The 18,652-nt window shown below is 43.5% G+C and overlaps 1 protein-coding gene across 8 annotated transcripts in view; it reads right to left on the minus strand.

Annotated features, from left to right (window-relative positions):
- Positions 1–18,652, minus strand: part of LOC121513663 (histone-lysine N-methyltransferase ASH1L-like) — a 27,086-nt gene continuing 8,434 nt past the window's right edge. For 2 of the 8 annotated variants that reach the window (XM_041793558.1, XM_041793556.1), the window contains exons 2-14: positions 16,032–16,906; positions 11,004–15,120; positions 7,481–7,829; positions 7,131–7,304; positions 6,961–7,049; positions 6,805–6,878; positions 6,634–6,679; positions 3,350–3,390; positions 3,178–3,248; positions 2,898–3,076; positions 2,312–2,403; positions 2,042–2,187; positions 1–1,967 (exon numbers count right to left, since the gene is read on the minus strand). In XM_041793558.1, the coding sequence (XP_041649492.1) occupies positions 2,056–2,187; positions 2,312–2,403; positions 2,898–3,076; positions 3,178–3,248; positions 3,350–3,390; positions 6,634–6,679; positions 6,805–6,878; positions 6,961–7,049; positions 7,131–7,304; positions 7,481–7,829; positions 11,004–15,120; positions 16,032–16,703 (6,036 nt within the window). In that variant the 5' untranslated portion in view covers positions 16,704–16,906 and the 3' untranslated portion in view covers positions 1–1,967; positions 2,042–2,055. Of the gene's footprint in view, positions 1,968–2,041; positions 2,188–2,311; positions 2,404–2,882; positions 3,077–3,177; positions 3,249–3,349; positions 3,391–6,633; positions 6,680–6,804; positions 6,879–6,960; positions 7,050–7,130; positions 7,390–7,480; positions 7,830–11,003; positions 15,121–16,031; positions 16,907–18,652 lie in introns of those variants that run through there. The other 6 variants (XM_041793557.1, XR_005992229.1, XR_005992230.1 and 3 more) reach the window with 6 other exon arrangements.

Below are 18,652 nucleotides of genomic sequence, written 5' to 3' on the forward strand. Positions count from 1 at the left end.
TAGTAGACATAAAATGCTTTTATTATTGTGGTTATAGAGGCAAAAAGTTTGAGCTGACATTCTATGGCGTTTGAGTTATATCTGTTTTTGATGTTTTGTTTTTTCAGATGCACGTTATCAGAGGCAACAGGCAAAGGTTACATGTCATGCAAACTAGATAAATAACTCTTTTATGTGTACCTTTGCTATAAAGTTAATCATCCACTGGCAATAATGTAGTGCTCTTAGTTAAAAAAGGAAAGAGGAAAAATATACATACAGTATGTAAACAGTCAAAGAAATTGCACTTTCTTGGCTCGTTATTAGAAGCCACACTACTGAAAGAGAGCAGAAGTTTAACACTGGAAAAAAGTAAGTCACTGTCACTGATTGTCTGACCAATATAAAAACGAAAAGTACGCTCAGCTAAAAAAAGAGACAAATCATGTATTTCTAGAAAAAAAAATCATATACAATCATAGTCAATTTTAAGGAGAAATGACTGAAATATTGGTCAGCTGTATAATCTGTTAAAAACATGTTAGTAAAATGACAGATTTGATATTAAGTTTGAAGTATAATCCTGATAATATTGTCATGTATGATAGTAATTTTACACGCTACTGCTGATAGAAGGAAAACAGGTCTCTATGTACATTCACATGAAACTAAACGCGTATGCTTACTTCCACTGAATTAGCCAGATGCTCCTAAAATAAGAACAATCTACTCTGCAACTGTACATAAAAATAACCTCCAATCCTCAAATATTCACAACTTAAAAAAGACATAACAAAGGAAGTCCTTATATAGTCCTTATCAGAGGAGATATTGCTTTTAAAGACTGCATGAGTTCGCTTAGGTAACATACACAACAACAACATGGCACTTCTACAGAGCATTTGGGGAAAATTAATTCGACTTTTTCTTTCCCTTTCCTCTCTCGTTCCCCCCTCCCCTCGAGGACATTCTGATTGTCAATGCTCTGGAGCAAAGAGCGAAAACATTCTCAAAGGCAGTCCGAAGTAAACAAAACACTTTTTTAAACCCCCTCTCCAGGAAGCAATACTGAAAATAGTCAACGATAAACATTCCTCTCATGAATATACTTTGTCTATTTCTTTAGCAGATAGTACTCAAGCTGTCTTTTTTAATTCAAAAATAACTTCTTTCTTAAAACCTCATTAGAAATTCTCTTGCAGTGATGCCAAAATTCCTATCACTAAGCCCACCCCTGCCTCCCTCCCTCCCTACCCAGCCTATTCACTAGTACATAGCAGACACTGTCTTGGTAAAGTGAAGAAAAAAACCCTAACACTGTCTCAACAGCTTTTTAACTGGTTCACTCCTCCTCGTGTCATTTTCCCAAAGGTGCAGTGTGACTTTGAAAGCTTAACGATTAAATGAGGGCTCAATTTTGACCTACTTAGGGCTACATTTTTCTTCCCTCCTGGATTTTTCTTTTCCTCATCCCTTGGAAACTTCTGAGCCGAAATGCTGAGTACCATATATGTCCACTCTCCGACCAAAGTTGTGTCTTCCCAGTTTGCTTAAGGTGCCGAAGTAAGAGCAATCAAAGTGTATGCGTGGTGCTTTTATAGTGTGCCCACTCTGCATACATACAGTCTTTAGTGTGCTTGTTCATCCAGCACTAGTGCAAATTCCTTTCAGCTGGTCTGTTTCTTTCTTTCTTTCTTTTTCATCCGGGATGGTCTATCTCTCATCATCCCTCGCCGTTTGGACAAAGGATGTGTTGCCATGGTTTCATCCTTGGTGTGATGCCCTTCAGAGCGCTAGGTTCAACACACTCATCTGTCAGTGTGCGAGATGTCTTTCTTGCATTTTCAGCCGCTATAATTCCCAAGCTCTCGTCTCCCTTTTTTTTCTCACTTGTTCTTAGAGGCACTGCTATTGTTAATAGCAGTGTTGTGACATCAGTTCTCGTCCGTCTGTGGTGGGCCTGGTCCCTTTTTTCAGAGTGTTCCCACCTGCGTAAGAGCAACGCACTGTCAGCAAAACCATGCATTAACTTCTTAAAGACTCAATATGATGCTTGACTTACCGCTTTTCATTAGCTTATGAATGCTGCAGGGTCAAAAGTAAATCATTCAGCCGTTTCCTCCTCTGTTCTCTGCTGCAGAATTCGTCCTCCTCTCGTTTTTCCTCCTCTTCCTCCCCCTCCTCTAGTCTGTTCTGGTTTTTGGTTGACTGTGGAGGAAAAAGTATGCACAGATAATTACATAAGCAGATTCCTATCTTTGTGGAAATTTGCATTCTTTAAAGAAAAGATCATTTCTTTTTCATTTTCATGTGGGTGGGTTTATTCACTCACACAGGGGCTGGCAGTGAGTGAGCTGGAGGTGTCCTGACTCTGATGGTGGGGGTCATTGCTGATAACCGTCACCTCCACCCCCACTTGCTGATCTGAGGGTCAAGAAGTCAAACAGTGTTCTTTATGTTAGTGAAGGCGTTGCAGGACAGAATGAAAGCAGCACATCATTTATTTCATAGATATGTCCACAATTATGCCGTTTCCCGCTTGATTTCTATCTGCAATCAGTGAGGGAGTCTTTGATGGAAACTGTGGTTTGACTACTAATGGAGAGAGTCAATGCTGCTCGGTTTTCTTGGACACCAGTAGAGGATGACAGAAATGGGGAAACATTTCTGCAGCTTGATATTCTGTGGTTGGAAAACCACTTATTTTGTGCCGCTGAGTATGATGTGGAACGACAAGCCAAACATGAGGAAAACGGGTTGTAAGCAGAGCACACACACACTCACATACATGCACACATTGAGTCAAAAGACAACACAAAACACAAGAAGATGTACATTAAAAATGAAAAGTTCAAACACATGTACATTCACAAACACCTACAGAAACGAAAACTAACACACACACTTGCTTCATGGACCTGACTTGATGTGGCCGTTGTCCCCACTGGCTCCATCACAGGACAGACGTGGACAGTCCCTCTCCTCTCTGTCTTTGGGGTCTCTTTCCCTCTCCCTCGCTATCCTCAGTCGGATCTGTCTGTCTCTCACCAGCTCCCAGTTCCTCATGAGGAACACATGCTGCTTCACCACAAAGCTCCTGGCCCGGCACATGGGGGGAAACATCCACACTGAATTAGTTTACTTACAATATATGCATATGTTTAGTATGAAATATGACTGGCTATGTTATTCTAATACCTCTCACTGCAAGTCAAAGGCTCCATATCCAGGTGAGGGAAAAGGCTGGTGATGTCACTCGTGCTCTCCTCCTGCAGAATACAAAGGAATTGTGGATTGTAGGTAAGTCTCTATAGTTATTAAAGCTGCATTCTTCACTGCAAAAACACAGACTCTAGCCACATGAACGCACCGCTGTTTGGTAAGAGGATGAAGGCCTTTCCTTTAGCCGGCCTGATTGAAACAGAGAGAGAAAAAGAGATAAGACACTGCATGAAGTTATTGATCTGATCCATCTACTAACCCTGAAGAAAACACGTCTGAGTTACAACATTCACATATGAGCCATTATCTTCTGGCGTTACTTTCAGAGTGGGAAGCTCAAATATGAATAGGGTTGTTGTGCTTTCTGTCTTTCTTTAACATAAAGTAGCATTGGTGCCATCACATTTTACCATAAACAAGTCCTTGATGCACTGCTTGTAGTGTTGATAGCAACATGATAATTAGAAGCACTTGTCCGAGGGAGGCCCAGTTGTCAGATGTATAAATAAAGGCAATGGTTAAAATTATACCTCTCCTGGATAAATGGGAAGCTAGAAGTAAAACTGATAGCTAAAAAACAGGATATATTTAAAAGTAATACCACATATCTGATAAACAGTTAGCATTCTATAGACCAGCAGTACTCATCCATACTTTCTAGTTTACTTAGTTTTCCGGTGATAATGAGTGCATTTCAGTAACTTTCTCAAGACTTCTTCAAATCTATGTCCCTATCTTGGGATTACAAAGCTGGTTTTCCCAAGAGAAGTATGTAATTCCTCATGAAATTACAAGTTATTCTGATACCAGTATCGGTAATCTGTCTAAAACTGCTTAAAATGTGAGTATTGGTATTGTGAGTATGTGTTGATGAACCATACTGATACAGTTTTGTTTAACTTTATATTTGCTTAATTTAGCCATGTTAGCATTCTTAACTATAAATCTATTCTTCTTTGCCGGTTGAAAACACAACAAACATGAACTACCGTTTTAGAGCAGCAAAGAAGAACAAAAGGAGAAAAAAGGAGCCACTGCAGCAGCAAAGTTTGGATGTATTTGTTATTTGTTAAAAGCCCTTACAAGCTGGAGTTGTCACAGAAGACATGACACAAATTTTTCCTTGTTAAATAACTTCTGAACCTCAAATTGTAGCCTCTTACTTCTTTTATAATTTTTTTATACATTTTAAATGGATAAAAAGGTTCTTTTGAGGTCCTGAGCCTTACAGAACAGGTTTTTATTATGGACATCTCCATAATTTGCTCCATTCAGCTTTCCCTCAACCCTCACCACTCTCCCAGTCCCTGCTGCTGAAAAACACCCCCACAGCATGATGCTGCCTCCAATGTGCTTCACTGTTGGGATGGTATTGGGCAGGTGATGAGTGGTGACTGGTTTCCTCCAGAAATAACGTTTAGAATTCAAACAGTTCAACCTTGGTTTTATCTGATCAGAGAATCTTGTTTCTCACTGTCTGAGAGTCCTTCAGATGTTTTTTTGCAAACACCAGCACAGTATACAGACACAGATACAGCACAGTATCACAATATTTTGCTTAGCGATATTATTTCGATTCAGGTCTGCCAAGTATCTTTTTTTAATTAATTGCTAATATGAACTGAAGTCAGTGATAGTGGAAAAATAAAATAAATTATTTGGACAATTGTTTGTCCAGTGAGGTTGGCAGAGGTGACGTCATAGAGCAGGAGAAAATCAGTACAACAAACATGGCAGCACCAGGGAAAAGACATTAGGAATGCAAGCAGGGCACGAATTAGATGGACATGACACATGAGGTTGCAAGGAGTGCTGTATGAAAATAAAACACAGCAAAAATATGACAAACATGAGGGCAAGACAAATGCTAAATCGGCCAAACAGCTAAAAAAATGGTATAGATTGCAATACGTGTTAATATATATGGTATTGCCATAGTCACTGTATTGCAAATTCTTTAAAACTGCAACAATATCGAATCATGACCCAAATAACGTGATAATATCGTATCATGGGGCCACTAGTGATTCCCACCCCTAGCTCTCATGTGTTTTGCACTGAGGAGAGACTTCTGTCTAGGCACTCCGCCTTAAGCCCAGATCAGTGGAGGGCTGCAGTGATGGTTGTCCTTCTGGAACTTTGTACCATCTCCACATAGGATCTCTGGAGCTGAGGTTCTTTGACACCTCTCTTACTAAGACCCTTAAGACTGCAGATCCCAATTGCTCTGTCTGGCCAGGCAACCAGCTCTTAGAAGAGTCCTGATTGTGCCAATATCTACCTTCAGTGCAGCGGAATTTCCAAACCATGTCCAATCAGTTTAATTTACGACAGGTGGACTCCAGTCAAGGTGTAGAAACATCTCAGCAAAGATCAAGAGAAATGGTTGGCACCTGAGCAACATTTCAAGTGTTAATGCAAAGGGTCTGGATTTGTTTTCTAATATTCTGTTTTCCTTTTGTCATTATGGGATACTGTGTAGATTCATGAGAGAAAAAAATAATGATTGTAGCATCATGCTGCAACATAAAAAAAATCAACAAAGTGAGGGGTCTGAATATTTTCTGACTGCAATGTGTGTAATATTCCAATGTTATTTTAGCTCATTTATTGTCATTTTAGTTGCTGAACATAAGGATATGTAGGAATTCTGAAGAGAAACCTTTAAAACCAAACTCGTAACACAGCAGTTCAATACTGTCACTCAAGAAACTGATTAAAGTTGATCAAATTCACTGAAATGGCACCAGAGCTGTGTAGAGTTAGTTCAAGTGGGCTTAACTAACTCTTAATATTCTTATTAATGAAGGCCCACAAGATTGGTTCAATGTTGTGCAGAAGATGTAACAAAGCTAATCTGTGGCTATGATAAATGGGTTGTCTCACTTAACTCTAATGATATAAACTAGCACAGTGGATGGATTGCATCTCATAGGAGCAGCATAGGTAAAGTGATAAATAATCACTAAACAGTAGCAATGCATGATCATATTCAGCATAGGTATGTGGACTCTAACATTCAAAGAGGACCACAGGTTGGTGGCGCTAGCATTGCTAACATTAGCTACACTTGTCAAATTAATCTGACATCACTGACCCACAGAGTGACTCAAAGTAGTGCACAGTTTGGTGGAATTTAAAACACCCTTCAAGTTTGCTATTGTAGAGTGTGATTTATTGTTTTGAGCATCAATTAAATAGTCTACATGCAATCAATGCTGTTTTAGACGATTTATAGCCATGATAAACTATGCTAATCTTTGACTGTTTCTGAATGTTTTCTTACTTTAAGACTAATCTGTTACATTTCATTTTAATTAACAGGGAGGTCAGTTGCTGGGAACATTCCCAATTTTAGCTTTTTAGCTTCCTGCCCTGCACATGACATCAGAAATGACTGCTGTGTAAATATGAACAATACTGGCAACTTACAGTAACGCCTCTTCCTCTTCAGTGGGACAGCTGGCTGCTTTTGAAGCTGCAACAACAAACCAGAAAAAGTACTTGTTAATTCAAGACACTCTATAAATCTCCTTAATCTTCAAAGATGATTCAACTTGACCTTCTCACTTTCTGATTATGAATTCTGCAGAGCTACTTTACCTTATTATGCTGCCACAGCCACATGACATCATAAGGTAGCTGGAAATGAATCCTCTTCAGCCTTAGGTACTTCCCTGTAAGTCACAACAGGAGTTTGGATTACCTATCAAGGCTATAGCAAACTGCAATAGTGTTTATAGCATCTTATATGCTCACCAACATGTATGGGAGCGGGTAAAAGGCTGTATTCACGCTCCCCTGGTATGTAATCCAGACTCTCTCTACTCGACTGCTGGGAGGGAGGACTGGGAAAGAGATTTATCAAACACATAAACAAAAAATTCTGAGAAGCATGAAATTTAAAATAGTGGTTTCAGCTGGCTCACTCTGTTGTTTTGTAGTCATCCGAGTAAAGACCTGCCCTCAGAAACTTCTTCTTAGGTGGACCGTCAGCTCGCTCCTCTCTTTGGATGATGATTGGCTGGGATGGAGCCTGGTCAACCTCTGATTGGCTGATACATTCAGGAGGGGTGTCACACTCGGGTTTGTCCTCAGTGATGCTAAAAAGGAAAGCATGAAGAGAGAGATAGAACGATAGAGAGGAAAAAGAGAAAGAGAGAAAAGGCACTGGTTTAGCACACAGTGCTGAAAACGATGGGTTAATTTAGCAGTAGTGAGTGGTTGTATTGAATTTTCAAGTCAACCAACTCAGGTACTTCATAATGTGATTATTTACCTCTGATGACAGGGAGAGTCACCGTGTTTTCTCTTTCGTCCTCTCTTCCTCCTGGCCTGCAGCTCCAACTCCGTCACCTGCTGCAGTTTATCGCTCATGCCATCATTCTCTGACCTTCTTTCTTCCCTTTTCCCACCCACTTCTCTCCCATCTCTGTTGTGGCTGTGCCCTGGCAAGAGGTCGGTTGGTGACATGGAGGGAGCCGCAGAAGAGTGTGTGGGGGAGGATACAGAGGAGGGCAGTGGGTATTTTCTTGGCCGTCCTGGTCCTCTTTTGTTCCTCCCTGCCACACTGTCTGAGGTTGGCACATTTTTTTGCTGCCCCTGGCTTCTTGAGTCACCTTGTAAACCTGCAGTCATTGAAACAGAAAGAGGGAGGGTGTTTAGGCATGAGGGAAGGGTGGAGGTGGGGTGTAAGTGGCAGAGAGGAAATGAGACAGATGTGGATCAGTGATTGAGCCAGCGGGAGGTGTGAGGTGAGGCCAGTCTTGGCTGAGTCATGCGGATGGGCCACAGATTAGGTGAGTCACAACATTTCCTCCAACCAGATCACTTCTGGGAAATGCATTAAGAAGTGATTTATGCACACACACACAGCAAAAACCCACAAAAATGGAGACAAACACTGTGCAAAGTGCATTCTTTTAATAAGACTGAGCAAACCTATGCAGCCCTGCACACAAACTGTTTTTGCAGTTAATGTGTAACACTGTCTCTAAACGCTGAGCAGACAAAGACTGAGAGGAGCGTATGAGTGTGGCGTGCTAGCATTCTTCCAAACACATGTGGGTTTAGTTAGATGATGAGCTGATGTCAAATGTATTCCAACTCTTTCAAAAACAGCATTTTCCCCTCACAAGCCCTCTTTGCCCCAATCCTGACCCCCGTGCAATTCCTTCATCAATCACTCCTGTGGTCATCTATCTTTTTGTTCCATTTTCCACAGCCCCTGACAAGACTGACCACTCTTTCCTTATTGGATTTTTCCAAGTCAAATAGGCCCTGTTGGCCAGCAGTGAGGGATAGGCCAAGCTTTAAATAGCCAATCTGGTGGTTAACTAATGACTGTGTTCACTGAGTAGCCCCGGCCTGAAACAGCATGCGGTTCGCTGTAGACCGGGGAAGATTTCAAAGATTTTCTGGAGAATTACCATCAAGATGCTGCCCTCCTGCGTTAACACTTTTGAAAATGTCCAACAAACAGTGATTGCTGATTGTTTGCATTTGTGTGTTCATAGATTGTGAGTGTGTGTGTGTTTATGGCACAGCAGAGGGGGGCTGAAAATGGCTATAAAAAGAACAGAGTCTGATTTCCTCTCAAACACCCCCAGGCTAGACGTGTGGCTCAACAACACCTGAGGAAGCAATGCTGACGCTTTATTTGGAAAACTTTCGATGCCTAGATCTCATCTCCAAACTGTGCAAACATAAGAATCTGTCATACTGTGAAAGTAAAGAGCCTCATGGCATAAAGCTTTGCACTAACCTAGCTGTTGTGATTTGAACGTCTTAGATCAGTTCCATTATAAATGGTAATGATACTGCCCATTTTCTGGCCTCTTGACCTCTTGAAGCACATTATACTACATATCACAGTCATCCCTTCATGGAAACTATCAGCAAAGGCTGCTATGCTAAAGTCCAAGCTGCCCATCAGTAATATTCCAATCATTTTCATAAAATTATGCTCCTTGTCCGGCCAAGGACATTTTAAAGGCCCTGACGTCACCATTTTTTACTACACCGTATCAGACTATGCGAAGAAAATCTTCCTGGCCGACAGCCTGGCCACACTACAAGTGTAATCCTGACCACTCATCGTATGCTGTTGTCTCTGCGACTGTGTCTAAGTTTACAGGTCATTGGGGAGGCGGGTTAAGGATTGTTAATCATGGCTAAAACAGAAGTACTCTTTGTGATGCTAGCTGTCCTTTGCTTTGAACAGGAGAAAACAAACAAGAGCCAATAACACTCTAGATGTCGATGCAAGAAAAATTCTGACATGCTAGTCTTGTGAAATCATGGGGCATCTTTGGTTAATTACGTCTCACTGCACACACTAAGAGAGTTTGTCGTCCTAGGCACTCATATTCCAGTCCAATGATTCATGATGAGCTGCGATGTTGCAGTTGAACCAAAATCTGGCTGAATTCACAAAGTCTGAGCCTTTACATGTAAACAACAGGACTCAGGAGCCTACCAAAATGAGGGTGACCCCAATCTACCACTGAACCACTCCCATCCATCCATCATCATAGAGAGAGGAAGCAAGAGTACCCAGAGAGAACCCACGCATGAATGATGAGAACATGCAAACTCTGGACAGAAAGACCCTGACCTATGTTAGCTACATAGCTACCTTAGCTTTGAAGCATCTTTATCTATAGCTAGGTTAGCTTTAGCAATGAGAGCTTTAGCAAACAAAGCTAAAGCTAACTTTATGCAGATAACATAGATACATAGCTGCTTTAAGAGCTTAGCTTTAGCTACATAACTCCATTAGTTATATAGCTCTGTTATCTATGTAACTTACACAGCAGTCTTAAGCAGACTGATCACTCAGCTTTATTAAAGGTTTTGTAGGTCAGGTTTTTCACTTTTAACTTTTAGTATCCTAACCCTTACCTCAAGCCTTATCCTAACTGAAAGTTTAACCCTAAACAGAAGTCTTATCTGATTTTTTTCTCCAAAGTTTTAGCATGTATCTAAGTTCTGAGATAAACAGTGTTTCAATAAACAGTCTGTGAGAGTGGCCGTCAGAAATGAACAGTCTGCAGCCAGACTGTGTTGATCAAACCCTGCCTGCAGCTACTGCCTCATTCTCCCCAAACAACGCTAATTGGTCTGATCTGTTCTTAGACCTGGTCCAATCATTTAGAATCTGGCCATTCCATCTGTTTTGCAAGTTTTGATTATTGTTGGAGTCATAGACGTACTTGTTGCAAATTGTATATTAACAGACAATGTGTATGCATATACAAAACACAGGATGCAATGTAAACAGATTTTTATCACACCTCTTAGCACAGAGTTTAAAGCCAGAAACACTATGATTCTTGCAAGTACTCTAGCAAGTTCTTGCACCAAATTTAGCACAGATGCTGACACAATCTCATACTGTGACTTTATACAGAGGAATATACATAATATCCACACTTGGGCTGAATGATTTTGAAAAAATATCTAACTGCCATTATTTTGACTGGTATAGAAAATTTTGTTTCACATGTTGAATGGAGAGTCATGATTATTTTTGTCATTCTCATTTCTAATAAGAAAAATATGTGTAGAAAAAAGGAAAGTAGGATTGATTGCAAACTATTCTTAAAAATGACAACTAAACACTGGATGGTGTGCAAATCATAACATCTCTGCTGCAAAAACAACATTTCAGGTTAAAGAAATGTTACGCCCTCTGTAATTTGAAAACTGCAGTAGGTTATAATAAGATTTAATCTAAATTTCTATCAATTGCTCAGCCTTATTCCAAACTTTGATTTATTAAGCCTTTTATGCATGCTTACCTGTGTCTCTCCTCTCTGACCATGCTGGCTGGTCTCTTCTCAATGACCTGTCTCCTAATCCTGGACTCCGACTGGCCAATCCACTCCTCAGACCTCGCCCCCCTGTTGCCATGGCAGCAGTAGTAAAAAGGTTGGTGTGTGTTGGAGATGGGGACCTCCTATACAGATCTGACTCATGAATGTCTTCACCATCCTCATCCTCTGCGTCTGAATCTACCAGTTGGGCTTTGTGCTGCTCCCCAGTCGGGCCTTTCCAGCTCGGGTTTGAGTTTCCAAACCCCACACCTCCCAGGCTCCCAAATTTTGTCCAACTCTGACCTATACCGCCCCAACCTCCTCCAAACGAGGATAGGTGAGAGGAACCTAGACCCAGTGAGGTAAGGGATGTGTGTTTGTACCTCTCAGCTGAAGAAGACGATGATGATGATGATGTGACAGCAGTAGGGGAAGAGAAGGAATCATTTCTCTTGTCACACAACCAAGGCAATTCTTTAGACAACATCCTCCCCATCCCTCTCGCCCCTTTCTTTCCTCCATCCCCTTGCCCCAAAATGAACCCTGACCTAGCCTTTGAACTAGCCAACCCCTCTCTTTCCATTCCGACTTCCTCCTCATCCTCACGTAAGTCCTCCTCTTCATCCAGTTCTCGCTCACAGTGCCTGTGACGGTGCTTATGCTTGTGTTTATGTTCGCTTCTCCCACAGCCACAGCCAAGGCTGGATGTGAAACCTGAGCTCAGATGTTGACCTCCTCCACTGCCTCTTTCTATATCTCCATCAATCTCTCCCCCTAAAGCCCCCTCCCTAAGCAACCTGTTCCTCCGCCTGTGGAATCTGGCAGGGTTCAGGAAGAAGTGGGCATGATGGGGCTGATGGGTGGTGTACTGATGTGTAGAAGGAAGAGGATAGGAGCTTGGGAGATGGTGATAAAGTGCAGTGGTTGGGGGATAGCTGCTGTAAAAACCCATATTTTCAATGGTCTCCTGGAATTTTGAAGGGCAGCCACATTGCCTGCGATCCGGCTTCCTATTGCAATGCACAGGCTGGCAGGGGTAGAAAGGGTGCGGGGAGAAGGAAGGATTAGCCGAGTAAGATGAAGGGTGAGGGGAGTAGAAGCCATTCAGATTGATCCTGAAGATGTTAGAGCGAAGGGAGTGTGACGAGTGGTGGCGTCTTCCTCCAGCAGGATTCCCACTCCCATCAAAGCCTTGTGCAAAACCTGTCCGAGCCCAACTTCGGCGTCCAATATGGACCTCACTGAACTGCCCAATCAGATCTTCCAGCTCTGCTAGGAATTCTGGATCAGGCATGTGAAGCTGCTGGTGCTTCTTCTTATGTTTATTTTTCTGTCTCTTCAGTGCATTATGCCCAAGACAAGGAAAAAAGTCTGAATGAGTGCATTTGTTATGTCCTTGGCAGGGGCATGGGCACAAGCAAGAGCTGCAAGAGGAACAGTCGTAATCCCTCCGCCTGTGCCTGTGTCTGTGGCGCTCTAAGGAAGGTGCACTGGTGATTGGGTTTGTTTGTCTGGGTATGTGTGAAAGAGGTGAAGAAACAGGAGATGGACGATCCACAAGAGCAGAGGGATGCCTTTGACTTCCCAGAATCACTCCTGAACCCTGGCCCAACCTGAGCAACCCCCGAGCTCCCCGCAGCTCTCCTCGCTCAGAAACACTGTTGTTGTCAGTCCCGATCCCACTATCACTTGGCAGCGTCTCTTCGCTGTGTGACTCACTCCTGGGGGAAGGCGTGGCCTCTTTCAGGTGGCCAGGGGAGCCTGGTGTGTGATGAAGAGGTGGGGTGGGACAGGAGAGCTTACATGAGGACTGGTGGAAGGGGAAATGATGCCTACCCTGACATGGACAGCTCTTCTTCACAAAGGGAGAGAGGGATGAGGATGAAGGAGGGCGAGGTGATGTGCAGGATGAGGATGGGGAGGGGAGGGAGAATGGATGGGAGAAAAGTAGAGAGGATGTTGGTTCTGTGAGGCTGCCTTCGCTGTACGGACTCTGGGCTCCACTGGAGTGGGTGAGAGATGGGGAGGGAAATGGGTGAGAGTTAGGCTGGTTAGAGAAGATGGATGTTTCAGAGGGATTGGCAAACAGAGATGACTGGGTGGAGTTCTTGGATTGTGTTGTTAAATGGGTTTGGGCTTTAGGCTTGCGTCCTCTTCTTTTGCCCATGTAGATGGTCCCTCTCTTGCTCACATTGATCTGAGGGCCCAGCTTACTCCCAAAGGAGGATGACAGGGCTGAGAGCGTGTGTACTGTTGTTGCCTCAATCGATTTACACATTCTCACAGAGGTCTCCTTATCTGCTGCCTCACTTCCCCTTCCTTCCTTTCTAGCATATCCAGACAGCATAGCTTTGTGAAGCCTCCTTTTCTTTCTTTTCTTCATCTCATTAATCAGTCTCCTGATCTTTAGCTGCCTGTTCCCCTTTTCAGGAGGATTCAAATCTTTACTTCTGTCCGTGTCATCAGTGCGATTCAGTGCATCTTCACTTTGGTCCTCTTGGAGGGGCCTTTTTGGTGGACGGCCACGCTTCTTGGGGCTGGTTATAGACTGAGTGGCACTCTGCAAGGTGGAGCTTGGCTCCAACATGGGGGCTTTTTGGACACCATCACCTCCCTGAGGAGGCACCTCAGTCGGGAAAGTGTTCGGTGAAAGCCTAGGGGGAGGTTCATCTATGTTAGAGCTTTGAGATTTGGGTCGTCCTCTTTTCCGTGCAGAAGTTACAGGGCATCTGGGAGCAGGAGGGCTAGGATCTGATGCTGGGTGAGTTTGCTTTGGGGAAGGAGGTTTTGTAGGGAAGGAGCTGGTTAAGGAGCTAGAGGATGCTGCATGTGACTCATCAGTCTGCTGAACAGTGGCTTTGGCAGAGAGCAACGTCTTGGGGTTCTGGGGAAAATTTTGCAACGAATTATGCTGGGAATCTGAGGGGGCTTCCTGATTTTCCACTCTCTGGGCCCGGTGCACCAGCTTGGTCCAGCTGGGCCGTCTGGCTTTGCGCTTCTTAAGGGGTCGGCTGTCCTGCTCTCTCGGGGAAGAAGGGGGGGAAACAGGGACACGGGCTGAAGGATTGGGCAGAGAGGGAGGAGCAGAAGAAGAGGGGTGGCTTGGAGGCACAGTTGAATGTCTTGAGACGTCTTGTTCCTTTGATTTACTGGCGTCACCTGTTGCTGGCTCAGCTTGCTTTACTGGCTTGCAACTGTCGTCTGCCTTGTTTATCTCATCAAGTCTGCCTGTATTGACTAATTTACAGTTTTTGTCTATTTTACTAGCAACAACTGTTTCACCACAGTTTGAATTACTTTCCTCTGTTATTTCTCTTTCTGGGCTAAGCTCATCCCTCTTGTTCTCAGCCTTTCCTCTGTCAGTTTTGAGTTCATCCCTCCAAGATTCCTCAGTCTTATGTTTGTCATCCTTTACTTTGCCATGTCTTGATTTCCCATCCTTCCCTTTCTTTTTCTTCTTGCTCTCTTCCTTTCTACTTTCACTTTTTGCTCTTTCAGTCTCAAGTCTATCTCGCTTTGACTTTTTGTCTTTCCTTTTCTCTTTCTTTCCTTTCCTGTCTTTCTCTCTTTTTTTCTCAACTGAGGGCTGTAATGGTGGATCCTGCTCTGGGGACTGGGCAGCAGAGGGATCCACAGCAGGGGAGGACTGTGGTTTAGGGGTGACTGAGGTAAAAGAAGGAGAGTCTGGCCCACTCTTAGTGGACAGGCTGAGTTCTTTAGAGACTGGAGGTTTTGTCAAAGAGTCCACAGAAGAAACAGGGGTGGAACTGCTTGGTTTTCCAGCTTTGATTTTTGACGAAGCAGAAGTGCCCATGAGGTCGGCAGAGCCTTTCCCATTGGATAATCCCTTTTGTTTTGGCGTCTGAACCAAACCATTATGCTTCTTGGAGGTCTTCCCCTCACTTTTGGTTTCTGATGCAGACAGGACTTGGAAGCTTGGGCTGGAAGGAGTATTTGATGTTGTCTGGTCAGCTGTTGGGGAACAAGGTTTATGCCCTGCAGGAACAGGCTGGCCATTGACACCGCTGAGCTTCTCTTTCTTCACTCTCTCAGATGAGCCATTTGAGTTTACCTCAGTCTTATCGGCCAGCTTGACAGGGACCTGGAGAATGCAAACACAGAATCTCCGTCATAGATAACAATGGCTGGGATGTCTATTAGTTTGCCAGGGACAACAGTGAAGGACAATGGGGAAGAGACAATAACCTTAATGCTTTTGTTTCTGTCCACCCATTAAAAGAGAGAGTGGGGACAAAATGACCCAATCAGGCAGAGAAAAGAGGGCATACTGAGAAGGAGAGTGAGGTGATGGAAACAGGAATGGGGCTGACACAGAAAGGAGAAATACAAAGGCAGAGAAACGGAGAGGAAGGGAGTGGGACAGGGACAGAGGGGGAGTGAAAGATAAATGAGAGCAGGTAGAGAGAGAAAAGAGGGGAAGTAAAAATAGAAGAGAGGGACAGATATAGAGAGCCAGGCAGAGACAGAACACTGCGAGAGAGAGAGAGAGAGGGAGAAAGCTGTGCTATTGGTAGCTATAAATTGCCACTAATACAGATGAGAAGGCTTGACATTTCGTACTTGTCCTGTAATTTTGGTATGCTGCAGCTTGAGTGGTGTTTGTGCAGCTAAAGCAATAAGCTTCCCCTTGGGTGATTGTCATAGGGACTGATGGACCAATGTCTGTAATAGCTCCAAGTGGTTGCTGTGCTGTTGTCCTATTTATAGGTCTGTTTGTTTAAATGGGCTGCTTAGGTTTCACTATTGAGACAATAGCTCATTTGACCTTATTACAACCAAGCATAAAGCTCTGCAATTTTGCACCATGCAAGCCTGCGTGGTGGTTAACTGCATGAAAACAAAACAGAACTACAGCACATATGAGTCATTAATAATGTATGCATGCCTTCAGTAACTACTTATTTTCCATGTTAAACTTACTTAAACTTTAAGCAGGTTTTAAACTGGCAAATGGGAAGTGCAAATTTGTGGTAGCCCTCATTGGTAGCTTACCTGTTTGGCTGACTTGGTCCCTTGACTGGCTGTGGTAGAAGCTGAGGCGGGGGTGGACACTGTAGGTGATGTTGTTGATAAAGGTGGTGGCTGTGAGGACGATGATGACGATGAGGATAGTCCAAGCTGTGGGGAAGCAGCAGATGCCGTTTGCTTTGATGTGGTCTGGACAGCATCCGAGCTTGAGTGTTGATCTCTGGTTGCCTTGTCTGGAATAGAGCTGGTTTTATTCTGCTGGCCCACTCCTCCTTCCCCATCTCCCCTCAGCTGTGCCCCCCTGCCTTGTCTCTGATAGGTCCTAATAGTAGGTTTGCAGACATAGCTCTCCAAAATCTTGGGCGGTTTCTTTGTGCGTTTGGCTTGGAGTCCAATCCGGAGTCTTACGTTCCCCTCAGGGCAGCTTGTCTCCTTACTGGAGATCTGTAGCTGCTGCTGCCCTGCACTTCCACAGCGCCCCTCGATCAGTACCTCCAGCACTGCCCCCTTGTCTCCGTCCCTCTTTTTTCCTGCCCCTCTTTTTTCTCCCTCTTTTTCCACGATGTCTCCATTTTCACCCTCGGCTCTCCTCTTCTTCTCTGCCACTTCGTCCCTCTTGGAGTCTTCAGGTGCAGAGGTGGGATCCAGAGTGGAGTTTGTAGTCGGAGGGGTTCCCCCCTTCACTCTCTGGTCCATCAGAGAAGTTAGGGGGGAGTAGAACAACGCTTTTGGATTTCCAGTATAAAATGCTTTTAAAGGACTCTGGTGAACTTGGGTGATTTAGGAGTGAATGCAAGAAGAACAGTTCCAGTCCAGAGATTTTTCAGAAGAGTATCCTGTAACAGTCCATAAACAGTTAGTCTCCTTCATCCAGCGAAGGAAGATCTCTCTCTCCTGTCCTTTGAGATGTAAGTTTGAGGCCAAGACAGAGGGAAGGAAAAGACAGACAGACCAACAAAAAGAAAGAAAAAACAGATTAGTCATTTCAGTGAACTCAGATGCTGAGTAGTAGCAGTACAGGAATTGAGGGGAAAGTCCCCTTCCTGCAGGCAGCTGTGGAGAGGTGCTAAAGTCTGTGTCCACAGAGATGATCTCATCATACAGAAAACCCAGGAGGCCAATCAACACCGCAGATTCAACCAATGTCGGCACTAACTGGAAGAAAGAGCTACTCACATTCTTCAATAAAAGTCTCCGCAGGTTTTTCTCTGATAAAAAAGACAACTCTAGGAGACAGCAAACAACCACTAAACCCTTTTACTTACGTTCTAATCCTTACTCTGCCTTACCTCTTCAAATCAATACATCAATCAATCAGCTCCTGACTAATTCAAACACTTGATCCAGTCTCCTCCCCTCCTCTCCCCACTGTCTGTGCGCCTTCTGTTCTCAGCTACTCCCACAAGCACTTCTCCACCCACCCTTCCCTCTGCTGTACTTTCTTTTCTCTCTGAAAAAACTCCCCTTTTCATGTTTGGCAGAAAGCTTTTGCATGCATTCTCTATTAGTCCCATCCACCCTCTCTCTCGCTCTCTCTCTCTCTCTGTAGACCACACAGTAAAATGGTCAACTCATACACTGTATCCATGTTAATCAGAACCATATTTCCTCCTCCACCGTTCTTTTCCTCCTCTCAAACCTAAATCCCTCCATTCAAGATCCGAGCGTTCCCCTCCTCCCCCTTTCAGTAGTGGTAACACAAATCCGTAGGAAAGGGTAAAACTTATTTTTGGAAAGGAGCACAAATTCCTCCTCCTCCCTTTGCTTCCTCTAAGTCAAGTAAGCTTTTCGTTGACCCCATTGTAAATTGACTTTTAATGTGACATTACAGCGAGAAACACACCCTAAAATAACATTTTTCTTACCAGAGAGAACATTCACTCTCTCTCACGCTGCGATCAGCCCAGTTATTACTTAACGTGTCGAAGGGGAACAGCATCTTCTGTCATGCTTCCCTCATTATACCCTCTCTCATTACAGGAGACTCTCATCCATTTTCTAATAAAACACACCCTGCCAAGCATTCATGCATCTCTCTCCTGAGAGCCACTCTTATGAAATAGTCTCTCAACGCATTGAACTGCCCCCTTAAACTTTGAGGAGCATCTCAGTTAATGTTTTCATTTAAGAGCTTAGTGGGCTATCTCGCCTGCTTTTTGGTCCCTCCACACCCAAACCCTTTCCTTGAATCATACTGAGCCCAAATCAACATCTGTTCCAGTAACTGTTGTTATGTAACCATTCTGCAAAGCATTTTCCAAGGCCAAACCTTACGATGAAATGAAATGAACATAAACATGGACATTGGCCCTTCAAACATATGCTATTTTTATCATCTAGTTATAATACAAGTACCTCTATCAGTATCTGCCTTTGACATCGCCTCAAATTTAGCACGTATGCCAATCAATGAGCTAATCCAGTAGCCTAACAAACGAGCCCCCAGCAATCAACAATGGAGAATAATGTATGGCAAAAGAAACAACAGCAGTAGTACCGTGTAATAAGGGGACTACCATCACCCTGATTCGTGTGGTACAATTACTTCATTTATAGTTTAAACATTGTTGATCTAGACAGTTTACCGATTTATCACATTGAGATTAATGTGAACAAATGTGGAGTTTACAGCAGTGATAATGTTG

The sequence above is a fragment of the Cheilinus undulatus genome, linkage group 8 (genome assembly GCF_018320785.1).
Source record: "Cheilinus undulatus linkage group 8, ASM1832078v1, whole genome shotgun sequence".
Taxonomy (NCBI): domain Eukaryota; kingdom Metazoa; phylum Chordata; class Actinopteri; order Labriformes; family Labridae; genus Cheilinus; species Cheilinus undulatus.